Below are 13,550 nucleotides of genomic sequence, written 5' to 3'. Positions count from 1 at the left end.
GTGAGAAACGATCAGGTGAGCCGTGAGAAACGATCAGGTGAGCCGTGAGACATGATCAGGTGAGCCGTGAGACATGATCAGGTGAGCCGTGAGACATGATCAGGTGAGCCGTGAGACATGATCAGGTGAGCCGTGAGACACGATCAGGTGAGCCGTGAGAAACGATCAGGTGAGCCGTGAGAAACGATCAGGTGAGCCGTGAGACACGATCAGGTGAGCCGTGAGAAACGATCAGGTGAGCCGTGAGACACGATCAGGTGAGCCGTGAGAAACGATCAGGTGAGCCGTGAGACATGATCAGGTGAGCCGTGGAAGATTATCTGGTTCCACCTGATTAGTCCTCTGAGGCAGCGGTCCTCAGCATTTTTTACTTCATGGACCGGTTTATGTCCGACAATATTTTCACGGAGCGGCTTTTAAGGTGTCGCAGATAAATACAACAAAATAAAACCGGTACCAAAAACAGAAGATTTATTTATAACACACAAGGAAAAGACCCAGGGAAACACAGTTAACGATAAAACCATGAAAACCATAAATTTCAAACCCGAGCCTCAACTCTCGCAGCCCAGTACCAAACGGACCGCCGTTCTATCAGCGCGAGTAGCGGGCAGAACAGTGACATTCTCCTCCACTAGAGGGCAGTACAACTACCTGCTCTAATTCAGTGGGTCGCCGACTGCCAGTCAGACAGAAGACGACAAAGAAATGACAATAGTCATGCTGTGACACGACGCAGCGCGTAATAGCAATAGATGAGTAATTGCAAAGGAAAAGTAGTCAGTGTGACCTGGTCCTGGAGGAAGACCCAGATGAAGGCCCAGCATGAGCAGTGGTCAGAAGGAAGCAAGAAAGGTAAACTGGGGACAAACCGAGCCAATGCTGCTCTGCCTGGAGTGCAGGGGAAATGATCAATGTGCTTTTTGTGACATTTTTGTTTTTGCTGTGTGGTTTTTGTAATGTGAAACATGCCGTGGCTCCGAAAGGTTGGAAACACTGGTTTAATTTGTACAGTATGACAGATTGGTGACATCACAGCACCGACACCCGTTTTGAAGCCTTGGGAGGCGTTACTGACTTATTTTCATTTTAATCATTTCTTAGTCTAAGGAAGTCCACTCCATGCCTCCTAGGTCGGCTCTTTCCACAGGGCGGACACTGCAGAGGTGATCTCTTTCTCTGGTCTAGGAACACCTGAGTGCCAGGAGGAGGAGCAGGAGGAGGAGCAGGAGGAGGCTGGGAAGCTTCTGTGGATAGACCCTGAGCTGGATCAGCAGGATGGTGGAATAAATAAACAGACTGATTGGCTGGATCCATTTATGTGTGTCACATGATCAGCTGAAAACATCTGAAACCATCACAGAGTCTCAGCACAAAACAGAAAGTTAGTTTGTGCGGCTGCAGATACAGACACTGCGGCACTGTGTGTGTGTGTGTGTGCGTGTGTGTGTGTGTGCGTGTGTGTGTCTGTGTGTGTGTGTGTGTGTGCGTGTGTTATGGACTCACCTGCTGTGACGCTGCAGACGGAAACAGATGTTCCTGCTCAGCCTCATGGGAGCAGGAAGTGTGCAGTCAGCAGGAGAGATGGCTGTGCAGTAAAAACAAACGCACACACACACACACACACACACACACACACACACACACAGGTAAACAGCCAGTGATGGCGTTGGTTTTTGTCCTGTGACGGCGCCCTCCTGTGGTCATGTCAAAGTGTACCTGCTTGATCAGTTATCGTCATAGAAACCAGGATGGAGGCGCTTCACGTGTCCTATAAGTCGTATCTTCTCTTGTTCAGGCGCAGTGCTGCCACCTAGTGGTGCAGGTGTGGTCCAGCACAGAGTTCGTGGAGCCACCTGTCGGTAAAATGACTCCGGGGGTAGAAGGACGTGAGTGTGTCAGGACGGAGCAGGGCCGTGTGATATAACGATATCAGATAACGATATAAAAACGTCTCTCGTTTGTTTCGTGGTGTCGCAAAATAAACTGTTTAAAACCAACATTTTCATGGTTTTGATGTCGCTGTAGAATTTCTCTCTTTCTCTCATATTTAATGTAACCACTACGGACGGACAAGCAACTGTTTTTACTCGTCGTCGTTAGCAACAACGGCGGTAAAACCACTGCGTGGCTCTGCCATCCGCTTGTTTATTTTCCACATAAACCTTTCACAATAAAGCTGAAGATCCTGTTGAGACTTTTCAAAATAAACTGAATCGCTTGGTGGGCGGTGGTGATACCTGCAGGTCGCTGTGCATTGATCCATCTGTGGAAACAGAAAACAAACTGAAGCTTTAAAAGCTCAGTGTTGAAGGCCAACGAGAGCAACCTGAGAAGTCTGATGAAGACATTATTAAAGTCTGAGTGAGCACAGCTGATCGATCAGCTGTGAGTTTGCAGGAAGCACTGGAGGAGCAGCTCTCGTTTTCCTCCCCCACCACTCGTAAATCACCCTCATGTTCTCCTCCTCTCGGTCAGAGCGTGAGTGGGCGGACGCCGAAATGATCCTCGTGGGGAAAAGAGTCACAGGAAGTAGAACGTCATGTTATTGCACATGCTCAGTTCCCACAGAGAGAGCAGGTTTGTGATATCTCCACCGCTCCACCAGACTCCATTCACAAAACCAGAAATTTAACCTCCAATGAGCACCGAGCTGTCGGAGGCCTTTGACAGTGTGTCGCTGCGTTTGGCTGTGGTCAGTGTCACAGCTGGCAGCGCGAGGTCACACCTGGACCCTGCAGAGGCCGCACAGGTTGTTCAACTCCTCCAGGATATGACATCAGCACGTGCCATCGTCAGGTTTGCTGTGTCTCCAGCACCGTCTGAGGAGCACAGAGGAGACTTCAGGAGACGGACGGTCACTGGACGGGGCCGTAGAAGGCCGTAACCCATCAGCAGGACCAGTATCTGCTCCTTTGTGCAAAGAGGAAGACCTGTAGCAGGTCACTGGTGTGAGCGTTTCTGACCAAACAATCAGAAATAGACTTCATGAGGCTTGCCTGAGGCCCTCAGGAGGTGCAGCATGGCTCCAACAGCCACCCCGACCTTCACCTGCAGCTTCCGTGGAGGTTTCAGCCTATCAGCATCCAGCCAGCGTGCAGCTGTTTGGGGGTTTCATCGTGTGTGTGGCTGTGTGGTCGTCACCCTGCTGGGCGGTGTCGACATGTTTGTGAGGTGATGGAGGGTGCTTGATAACAACCTGAGCGTGAGGCGGTGTAAAGTTTCACATTTATACCGCAGGTGGAGGCTGACTGGTCACACCCACAGCGCCACTATTTGGACACTTACCACCACTAGGGGGGGCACTGCTGCTCTCAGGTGTGCATGTGCTCAGACAATAACGGTACTGAGGCAGCAGGAGTGTGGTTGGAGGAGGTGGAGCAGGTGACGGAGAGGAACGCCGAAGCTCGGCCCCAGAGGCATCGATGGCGTGCAGTCACACGGCGAGCATCAGGTTTGCATGTCTTTATCAGATCTCGTCTGAAGTGTTTGTCTCCTCAGGTGCTCGCCGCGGTCCAGGATGAGCGTGCTGGGCGTCCGGAGGAGGCCGCTGAGTGCGTCCGTGAAGCCGCCCTGCTCCCTCTGCTGCTCCCTCTGCTGCTCCCTCTGGTTCCTCCTGCTGCTGGGAGCCGGATCGCTGCTGCTGCTCGCCCGCCTGCAGAACCTCACCGAGCCGGTCCTCCAGCGGCGCCCAGGTTAGTTCTCCATGTTTTCTTCGCCTCCTTTCACTCTGGTGCTCGTTACGCCGCCCCCTGCAGGGCGTCGAAACCTGCAGCATGCTGTGTTTTTGCATGTTCAGCTCTGAGGTTTTAGGTGTTTAAGTGTTAGAGGGCGCGCTGAGGTCATGTGATCAACACATGGATCGGCTGAGGTTCCTGTGCAGGCTGAGCTCAGGTCTGCAGGTGGCAGTCACAGTTCTGCTCCTCTAAAACAGCCAGCAGGGGTCAGAGGTCACAGAGGAGCGTGGAGCAGCAAACCCACCCACAAACGTCACAACTTCCTGTCCAGCTTTCAGGCACGTCTCAGGTTCATGCCGCGTGTTAATGAGTCATAAAGACGTGAACATCTGAAATCTGCTCCAGGAAGCAGGACCGATTCTGTCCAATCACAATCGAGTATCGAGCGCCATCCCGACCTTAGTGATGCGATGCTCCCGTGTGAAGCTCTGCGTAAGCACGCTCAGTGGGACAAATTAAAAGTCCATGATGGAGGCACCGGCCAATCACAGAACAGGACACTTTCATCACGCTCTCCTGACCTCTGACCTCCCTTCGTCTGAGAGCTGCTGCTCGCTGCGTGTTTCCTGCGTTATGCTCAGAAATCTCATCAGCAGCCACGTCACGCTCGTTCTTCATCATTCTGCACCGAGCTGCTGGCCCCTGATTGGCTGATCGGGTTTTAATGAGCAGTTGAACAGGTGACCTTGTGCTCTGAGCCGTTCACTGGTTGACTCGTGGCGTCTGGGCAAGAGGACGTGAGGTCACAGGCAGCTGGTGACACGCTTTCGACTCTTGCGTGTGACGCAAGAATCGAGCTTTAAACCACTTGAAACGATTCTTTTCTTGGGCTGAGCTCGTCCAATCATCTGTGAGAGCTGCTGAGAGCTTCCTGCTCGTCCTCATGCCGTCTGAAGGATTGTGACACGTGCACGTCCTATTTCAGTCCAAACAGAAGCAGCACGCCGGCCTCATTTCTGCACTCCGCTTTAATTAATGTTCTCTGGGGGGGCGGGGTCAGAGCTTCAGCAACGGCGCTCAGCCTGTTTCTGAATAACGCAAGTGATCCCTCACCACCTCTGATCAGCGGAGCTTACATTCTGCTTTTCTTAGCCCACCTCAGCCCACCTGAGCGCACCTGAGCCCACCTGAGCGCACCTCAGCCCACCTGAGCGCACCTCAGCCCACCTGAGCCCACCTCAGCCCACCTCAGCCCACCTCAGCCCACCTGAGCCCACCTGAGCCCACCTCAGCCCACCTCAGCCCACCTCAGCCCACCTCAGCCCACCTGAGCCCACTCGTCCTGCACTGAGGACTGAATATGTCAGTCGGGCTTGAGCTGGTGGAGCGTTTGTGTTCCAGCTGGTTAGCAGAGCGTCTCTGCTGCTGTCAGCTGCGTCCATGTGGCGGCGGCTCCAGCGTAAAGCACGGACAACGGTGGAGGCTGTTCTGGACGCTGCAGACGACCTGCAGCATCCGAGCTTTAAACCACGTCAAATATCAACCAGGAGGAAACTGAAGCAAAGTATTATAAACGTTTGGCAGCGAGTCCACAAAACGTGTAGCATGTTTGTAAATGACCTCCAGCTTCCTGATGCGTGAAGGACTGAACACGTGAGAGTATCAGGAAAGGTCATCCGTGACCTTTGTGCCGCACAGCCGCACACCTGACTCGTGTGCTGCTGACGGTACGGATACTTTGTGCTTTTAAAGGATGGAAGTAACGAGCCTGGAGGAGGTGACGGAGGAGGTGATGGAGGAGGTGATGGAGGAGGTGACGGAGGAGGTGACGGAGGAGGTGACGGAGGAGGTGCATGTGTATTTAAACACGTGGTTGGTATAAAAGCGTAAACATCGACTCTCTCGTGTTTGGGGTCGAATCAAACTGTCACCGCTGCTTTTAAGGGTTTTACTGGTTTCCATGGTTACCCGTCTGTCCTCACCAACAGACAGACTGATGTTTTTGACCTTTTCACCTCTCCTCGTAAAAATACCATGTGACTGACGAAAACGCTGTGCTGTGATTGGCTGCTCCTCAGGAATAAGAGCCAGAGAAAATTGGGAAAACCAACCCTGCAGGGAGACCGACCTCAGCACCTGTGCAGGTGAAGCCAAAGGGAAGATTTCACCATATTTTCTCGTCTTTGGCTCAGATTGAAGTTGGTTTGGAAACATATTCAGCGATGCTTCATCTCCTGCTTTGTGTTTGTGTGGGCGCCGTGCTAGCAGTGTCCAAGCGTTTTATTTTTCCCCTTTTCATTCTGCGCCCCCCCTGCAATGGCTCTGCGCCCCCCCCTTGGGGGCGGGCCCCACACTTTGGGAAGGTCTGCTGTAATGGATCCTTTTGGTTATAGATGGCGCCGGTGTACGTGGCTGCTCGTCTGTCGCTGTTTGTTTTAATGTTAGTCCTGTCATGCGTCACTTGGGCGTGGAGGTAGCTGGAAGATCCCCGTTGTCGGCTTGGATGAAGCTCCGCTCCTTCATGACCCCCGTCCTCCTCGGCTCCTTTTCTTTGTGGCGTGAACGCAAACCTGCCGTCAGCTTATTTCATGTCTGGTGTGACAGAGGGAGGAGCAGGGGGGAGCAGGGGGGAGCAGGGAGGAGCAGGGAGGAGCAGGGAGGAGCAGGGGGGAGCAGGGGGGAGCAGGGAGGAGCAGGGAGGAGCAGGAAACCACAAAAGACTTTAACCTCCTTGGACCTGCGTCCACATATGTGAACATCACATTTTGGGTTATTTAGACCAAAATACTAAATTTTGCTCTACAAGGGCCTGATGTGCACCTACGAGGACGTTATGCTGCTGTTCTATCAGAATTTAAATGAACATCCTCACATCTGGATGTTTTCATCAGGAACAAAAATCAGGTGATTCTTTGTTTTTACAATGAGCCCAAATATCACAGACAAACTGAAGATGCTGCTGTGGAAGAGCTCGGCTCTCAGGAGTCAATAAAACGATGTTTCTGAGCTGAACGTTTAACAGAGGAGCAGCGCTGAACGTTTAACAGAGGAGCAGCGCTGAACGTTCCCTCCTGGTTTGTTGTCAGTCCCGCCTCCTTTCTGTCTGACGGCGGTCAGCACCTGTGTGACCTCCGCCCGTCCTCTGGCACCTCGTTGATAATTAGGAGGCGGCGTTTCATTTTATCCCTGCCAACATCTTAATCTGCATAAGGTCGCGTCGCCGGGCACGCGTCCCCCTGACTGTGAGATATTAACGAAGTGTTGGCGTGCAGCGCCTCGTGTGCTGATGTCATGTTAATGAGATACGAGGAAGAAGGCTGAGCGGCCGCAGACGACCTCCATCATCTGATGTCCGCGGGCTGGAGGAGGCTGATGGTTAAAGCCCACAGACGCTGCAGGAAAGCAAGGAGGCCCCGCCCACGCTGAGCACTCGTATCTGAAAAACAGTAAAAACTCAGTGGAAACCAGCTTAACCAGTTTGCACAGAGTCCAGACATGATGGGAGCAGAGCAGCAGACGGTGAAACAGTGACAGTGATGGAAACAAACACATAAAGTGGGCTCGCCATTCTTTATTCAGAGCTTCCTCCTCATGGACGTCAATAAAAAATGCATTAGCTTTATTACAGAGCTGGAAGCTTCTGCTGCAGGCTCCGCCTCCATCACGGGCGCTATCGTGATGGAGGAGGAGCTCTCTGAAGATCAGGCTTTCATCTCCTGCTTTCTGACATCCACTCGTCTCACAGGCCCACCGGAGGTTTTCACTCTTATTATCCTTGGTGTCCTGTTTGAGGCACAGGTTTGGAACCACAGTTCCCATCATGCTTTGCCATAAATAAACAGGAAGTACGTTCTAAAACTCTCCCTCAGACGCTCTCAGTGAATCAGTCGTCGTAAAGATGGAGGTCAGCGCGCTTCTTTTCTGAGATTACTGCTGTTTGCTGCACGCTGTTGTGGGAGGAGCCAGAGGCAACAGTGACGCATTTACAGCGTCCAAAGGAAGTGAGATAGGCAGGGTTCAGTTTGATGATCATGGCTCCAAATCAAAACAACAATAAGTCTAAAAATAGACATCAAAGTGAAAGTGATGATGTTCTGAAGCTTCTCAGCGGATCAACTCGACTGCTCGGATCTCATGTCTCCGTCCCGCTAACAGAAACGTCCTCGCAGACAAACATATTTATAGAATAAACTTCATTAAACTTTATTTCAACCCTCTAATAATGAGCTAAAATATTTATATAACAACAGAAGTGAAGGAGAGAGGTGAAGACAGACTGACGGCGCCGTCTCGCTGATGCGTCACACTCCCACGCCGGAGGATTTCTATCCAGCAGCTTTGACAGATGGGAGGCTTTTAATGTGGCGGGGAACGAGAACAGGCTGGAGCATCCTCTCAGATACGCCACCTACACGCTGTCACCTTCATCATCCCAGCACTGCTCCGGGGAAATCGCACGACGTCCGTTTCCATTTTATTTTTTCACACGGGTCATATTTCATGGCTGTAAACACGAACGTCTGAGTATGAAAGGTCACTCAGAGTTCAGCAGGTGGGAGGAAGCACCTCGTCTTCAGGCTCCTCCCAGTAAACCTGCAGACAGATGCTAACAGCATGTCCCAGCTGTTCGGCACAGACGTGCTCAGACGTTGTCATGATGAATGAGGCGGGTGCCGTGATGGAGGAGCAGCGATGGTGCATCATCGGCTTCGTCACCTGTGTGATGCATCGCCGCTCAGTGGCGGTGAGGACACAGAGCGTGTCAGCTGTTCTGTCCCCTTTGCGCCACCACCCAGCAGTTTAGTTCAGTTTGTTTCATTTTCACCAAAAACATCAGTTTTTCTGTGAACTGACGGTGCGAGGGCTTCAGATTTGTGGGTCAGAGGTGAGGTCACTTCCTCCCACAGGTGAAGTGTGAGGAGGTTAAAACCGAGTCGAAGATCGGGCTTACCCTCCACAGAAGCTCCACGCCAGTGCCGGTGCAGCGTCTTCCTGTACCGGCATCGGCGTCGGGAAAACCGACAGACGCGTACCCTCAACCCGGCTGCGGTGACAGGAAAACGAGGACTACGGCAGGGCGAGTATAACGGCGCCGTTAGGAGGAGCAGGAGGACGCTTCTTCATCACTATCAGCTCTTTAACCTCGCTGAGAGCATCTGTTACCATGGCGATGTGTCCCTCCTTATAAACGAGTGAAACCACAGACTTGAGTGATGATGTCATCAGTGCAGACAGAGAGTTTGGTTCTGATTGGTGTGTTTGGGGTGGGCGGTACCTCGCTGCTGCTCACCTGTAGGCCTGAAGCTTCTCGTGGCCCCGCCTCCGCGCAGCTTTGAGATGAGCTCATCGGCTGATTCTCCTCGTGCGATCCGACGCAGCACTTTATCTCCTGCTGCTCGCCCGCCGCACTAAAAACGTTCCCGCTGCTTTAATGCGTCTTTCTCACCTCTGAGACGCCGAGGCCGCCGCCCAATTCATCACCTGTCAGGAGGCAAAGACGCGATCTGAGAGGCGTGTTTCAGTGACCTCATGTTTTAACCAGCTGTTTGCCCCTGCAGCTGTGCACAGACACAGGATGATAACGCAGACTTTTTACCAACAGGCAGCACTTTGACTTGTTTCACAGATTTGTAGATTAGAGGTGAAGAACTCAGAGAGCCGCCCCGCTGTGACGCTTCACACGTTCAAAGTTTCCTTCTTTGCTGTGACTGAGGGGGAATTTTTATTTTTGTTTATTTTCATTCTGCAGAAACAGGAGATTACGGGAACATCAAACCCGGAGAACAAACTGACTCTGCTGCTCATGTTCATATCTCAGGGACTAACCGTGCTCTTATACTGAAGGCAGTTTCACTGCCCCGCCCACTTCACATCACTATGGGCCGCCCGCCATGGTTAATGAGGGAAGTACGTTGGCCCTGAGAGGCCAAACGGACTGCAACTTGCAAAGAAAACACCACTAATAAGAAAAACGCTGCAAAAGCACAAAAAGACAACGGAAAGAGGAAAAACACAAGTGTTTCTGGGGAGACAATAACCCGACGGACCAGTTGCAGGAACCAAAACATGCTAAGTTGTGCTGGGAGACTCTTAAAAGAAGTGGTTAGCCTGACTATTAGCCTAAAGATCCGTCCTGAGTGTGATATCAATCATGATAAAACACGCCTGCCATGTTTTGGGTTCCTGCAACTGGTCCGTCGGGTTATTGTCTCCCCAGAAACACTTGTGTTTTCTCTTATTTCCGTTGTGTTTTGTGTTCTTTTGCACCATTTTTCTTATTGCTGGTGTTTTCTTAAGTTGCAGTCCGTTTGGCCTCTCAGGGCCACCGTAGGGAAGTCGCTGCTTCACTGGTAGCAGCTTATTAACACAATCAGAACTAAACCTGTTAATCCGGTACAAAGACGACGTGTCGGGAACGTTTCTGTGACCCGGGGACGGACGCGCTGCAACGTTACATCAGTTCATTCACTCATGGTGTTGCAAGGTGGTGTTGGCAGTGGGCGGAGGTGGTGACAGAGCGAGGAATCTGAAGCTTTCCTCCTTCCTGTCAGGCTTGCAGTGAAGGAAGCGCTCCGCTGGCGGCATGCTGGGTTTTGGGTTGGCGGCGGAAACCCTCCCAGGTAACCTCAGAGGCTGCTCAGTGACAGCAGGGCTCTCCTCGCCGTCTTTTATTGATGAGCAGGAAATGAATATTTGAAGGCAGAGCCTCGGCATGAGCGTGACTCTGGGGTAACTGAACTCCTCACGCTCAATTATTCAGGAGCTCACAGCGACACCGAGCGCGGCGCCAAGAACAGACGACACGGGCTCAGCTACGCCTTCCAGAGAGCAGCAGAGTCCAGTACTAAGGCTTTACTGGAAACCAGTGAGTGCAGGCAGACGCTCACGTCTCGTCCTCCTCGCCGCAGGAATCGTGTCACAGCGAGGAGGCTGGGCAGTGTTCAATGATTAGCGCGACTACGTTGCGTTACCGCCACAAGCAGGAGGAGGAGCCTCTCACCAGCTTCCACTAAACATCAGGAAGAGCGCGTTAACCACGAGATGCTGTACCGATGACATCATCGATCACGCATGCTGTTTGACAGCCGGACACAAACCAGACTGAGCGCAGAGGTGTTCTCGTCATTTTTTACACAAGAAGTGAAGACGGAGGCGTCTTTGTTGACCCCGCCTTCAAACATCGCGGCATTCCTCACGCTCGCCCACGGATGACCAGCAGTGATGCTCTGCAGGAGCACGTGTCTGTGCCTGGGGCGTTTCCATAGAAACGTCACCATGCAGCGACCTCCTGCAGCAGCTTCGATGGTGTGAGGAGGATCTGCGAGGCTCTGAGTGGGAGGGGTTACCTGTCATTGCCAGCAAACTGCGTGTAACTGCCAACTCGACCCCACCCACTCAGACCGATGGCATGCTGACTCCGCCTTATCGCTGCCACGCTGCCCGACGTTGCTCTGCAGGGAGGAACTGAGCGATGCTGACGTGCTCGTTGCAGCGACGCAGCGATGTTGACGTGCTCGATGCAGCGATGCTGACGTGCTCGCTGCAGCGATGCAGCGATGCTGATGTGCTCGCTGCAGCGATGCTGATGTGCTCGCTGCAGCGACGCAGCGATTTTGACGTGCTCGTTGCAGCGATGCTGACGTGCTCGCTGCAGCGACGCAGCGACACAGCGATGTTGACGTGCTCGATGCAGCGATGCTGCCGTGCTCGTTGCGGCGATGCTGATGTGCTCGTTGCAGCGATGCAGCGATGCTGACGTGCTTGTTGCAGCGATGCTGACGTGCTCGCTGCAGCAACGCAGCAACGCAGCGATGTTGACGTGCTCGATGCAGCGATGCTGACGTGCTCGTTGCAGCGCTGCAGCGACGCTGACGTGCTCGTTGCGGCGATGCTGCCGTGCTCGTTGCAGCGCTGCAGCGACGCTGACGTGCTCGTTGCAGCGATGCTGCCGTGCTCGTTGCGGCGATGCTGCCGTGCTCGTTGCAGCGTTGCAGCGATGCTGCCGTGCTCGCTGCAGCGATGCTGCTGCTTTGCTCAGTGAGGCTGACTCGTCAGCTGTGACGACCTTTACTGTGTTTTATTTTCTGAGGAATAAAAGTATGAATGTAATTGGTGAGATGCGATGATGTCATCGCGCAGTGCTTCTAATGAGATCTCTGATGAGGAGCGAGGAGGTCGGCTTGGCAGTATCTCGCCTCAGAGGCCCCACCCCACACGGGACCTCCGCCCGAGCTCAGAACACTTCTCCATGCTGTGATCTTAGTCAGGCGGCTTCTGTGTGAGCGCCTCTTCCACGTGCTCGTTGGCGAGATAGTGTTGCTGGTGTGGCGTAGGACGCGGATCTTAACGGGATCTGGCAGGCGTCCTCAGGATTAATGTTCAGGAGAAGGATTAAGGCTATAAAGATGGTGGGCTTTGCCAGGTGATGATGGTAAGCCCCTCAGTGGCGCCGTGCTCTCTACGTTGAGCTTACAGACGTTTGACGCCTGAGTGGAGGCTGAGCGTGGAGGATGAGACACCGCGCAGCAGAGTCACATGATGCCATCAAACCTGCTGCTGAGTCTGTCACCTTCAGGGAGCGTTTGGAGGCGGGGTTTCAGAGAAGCTTGTCACTTCCTAATGTTTGCCTGACAGCTAACACGCGCTTCATGTTCCTGCACACGTGTCCAGAGTCCCGCCTCCTTTATTTATCGAACATAAACGCAGATCCGGATGTCTTTGGTGTGAGCTCCGCCTCAGCAGCACTTTACCGATTGTCAGTGTCTTCCTGACGGACGCCATCATCAACACACCGCCATCATCAGAACAGGCAGGTGTGCTCTGTTAGCTGTGGCTAACCAAGTGTGATGGGGTTATGGTGTTATGTCCATCATCGTGATGACAGTATCACTGAACGTGGGCGGGGCTTAAGAGAACAGAGGAGCAGCCCGTACCTGCACGGCTGGGACAGGTAACACGCAGGCGTGCTCAGTGCGCCATCCTTCATCCTTCACTTTTCCTGATTATTGATCAGCACCTGCTGGAGGACTAACATGTGACCTGCCCGCCTCCCAGGGCTCTCACACTGAGGTTTACAGGGACGCCGGCAGAGTGGGCGGCGGCCAAAATACCTAAAACATCCAGCTTTGCTCTAAATCGGAGATGGTGGTTTCGGTTTGACCGCCATCTGTGGTCAGTGTGGACAATCAGGCTGCACACCTAGACTTGTAGGCTCCTCCCACCTGCTCATCAAGCTCTGTGTGTGATTGGGTAGAAACATGACCGCCACATCATTCTGACAGGTCTGATGAGCTGGAGGCGGAGCAAATCTGCCAACCAGGCTCCACGTAGGTGAGGCTCCTGTCAGATGTGTCAGCAGGCCGGAGGCTCTAAAGAGATGATGATGATGATGGGGAGCGCTCTGGACGCGTCGCTTCGTGGCACCTCAGCTGAGTGACGAAGACTCTGCTGGCAGTGTGATGAAGAAGTGGGCTGTAAGCTTTTTGCCCTGAGACCGCCTCCTCCTCCTCCTCGTGATGAAGAAGCAGTCTTCGTGCTCTGAGCAGCGTCTGCGATTCGTGACTCGGGAAACAGACTGAAGCACCAGCTCCCGACCCCCCTCTCTACCTCCACCCTCACCTCCACCAGCAGCACCATCTGCAGCTCCAACCCCCAAGAGCTGGGCAGTCAGAGGACTGACGGAGGCACTGGGTGGAGGCGATTCCACACAAACACACGTCTGCTGATTAGAAATCACACGGAGACCCATCAGTTACACGTGCAGTGTGACAAAAACATGGCTGCTGTTAGTGGGCGGGGTCTATCAGGGCGCAGGTGGACACGCTGACCCCCGACGACTGCCAAAAGCACCAACATCAGAGGAACACGGTGCAA

At 53.1% G+C, this 13,550-nt stretch overlaps 1 protein-coding gene across 3 annotated transcripts in view; it reads left to right on the top strand.

Moving 5' to 3' along the window:
* The window catches only part of LOC146513360 (carbohydrate sulfotransferase 8-like), a 37,808-nt gene that overhangs the window by 14,786 nt on the left and 9,472 nt on the right, over positions 1-13,550 (top strand). For 2 of the 3 annotated variants that reach the window (XM_085166058.1, XM_085166056.1), the window contains exon 2: positions 3,502-3,695. In XM_085166058.1, coding sequence (XP_085022184.1) covers positions 3,521-3,695 — 175 coding nt within the window. In that variant the 5' untranslated portion in view covers positions 3,502-3,520. Of the gene's footprint in view, positions 1-281; positions 3,696-13,550 lie in introns of those variants that run through there. The other variant, XM_085166057.1, reaches the window with a different exon arrangement.

Source organism: Neolamprologus multifasciatus, chromosome 7, assembly GCF_963576455.1.
Source record: "Neolamprologus multifasciatus chromosome 7, fNeoMul1.2, whole genome shotgun sequence".
NCBI lineage: Eukaryota > Metazoa > Chordata > Actinopteri > Cichliformes > Cichlidae > Neolamprologus > Neolamprologus multifasciatus.
Note: the sequence above shows the minus strand (reverse complement) of the source record. Positions and strands in the feature narration are given on the sequence as shown.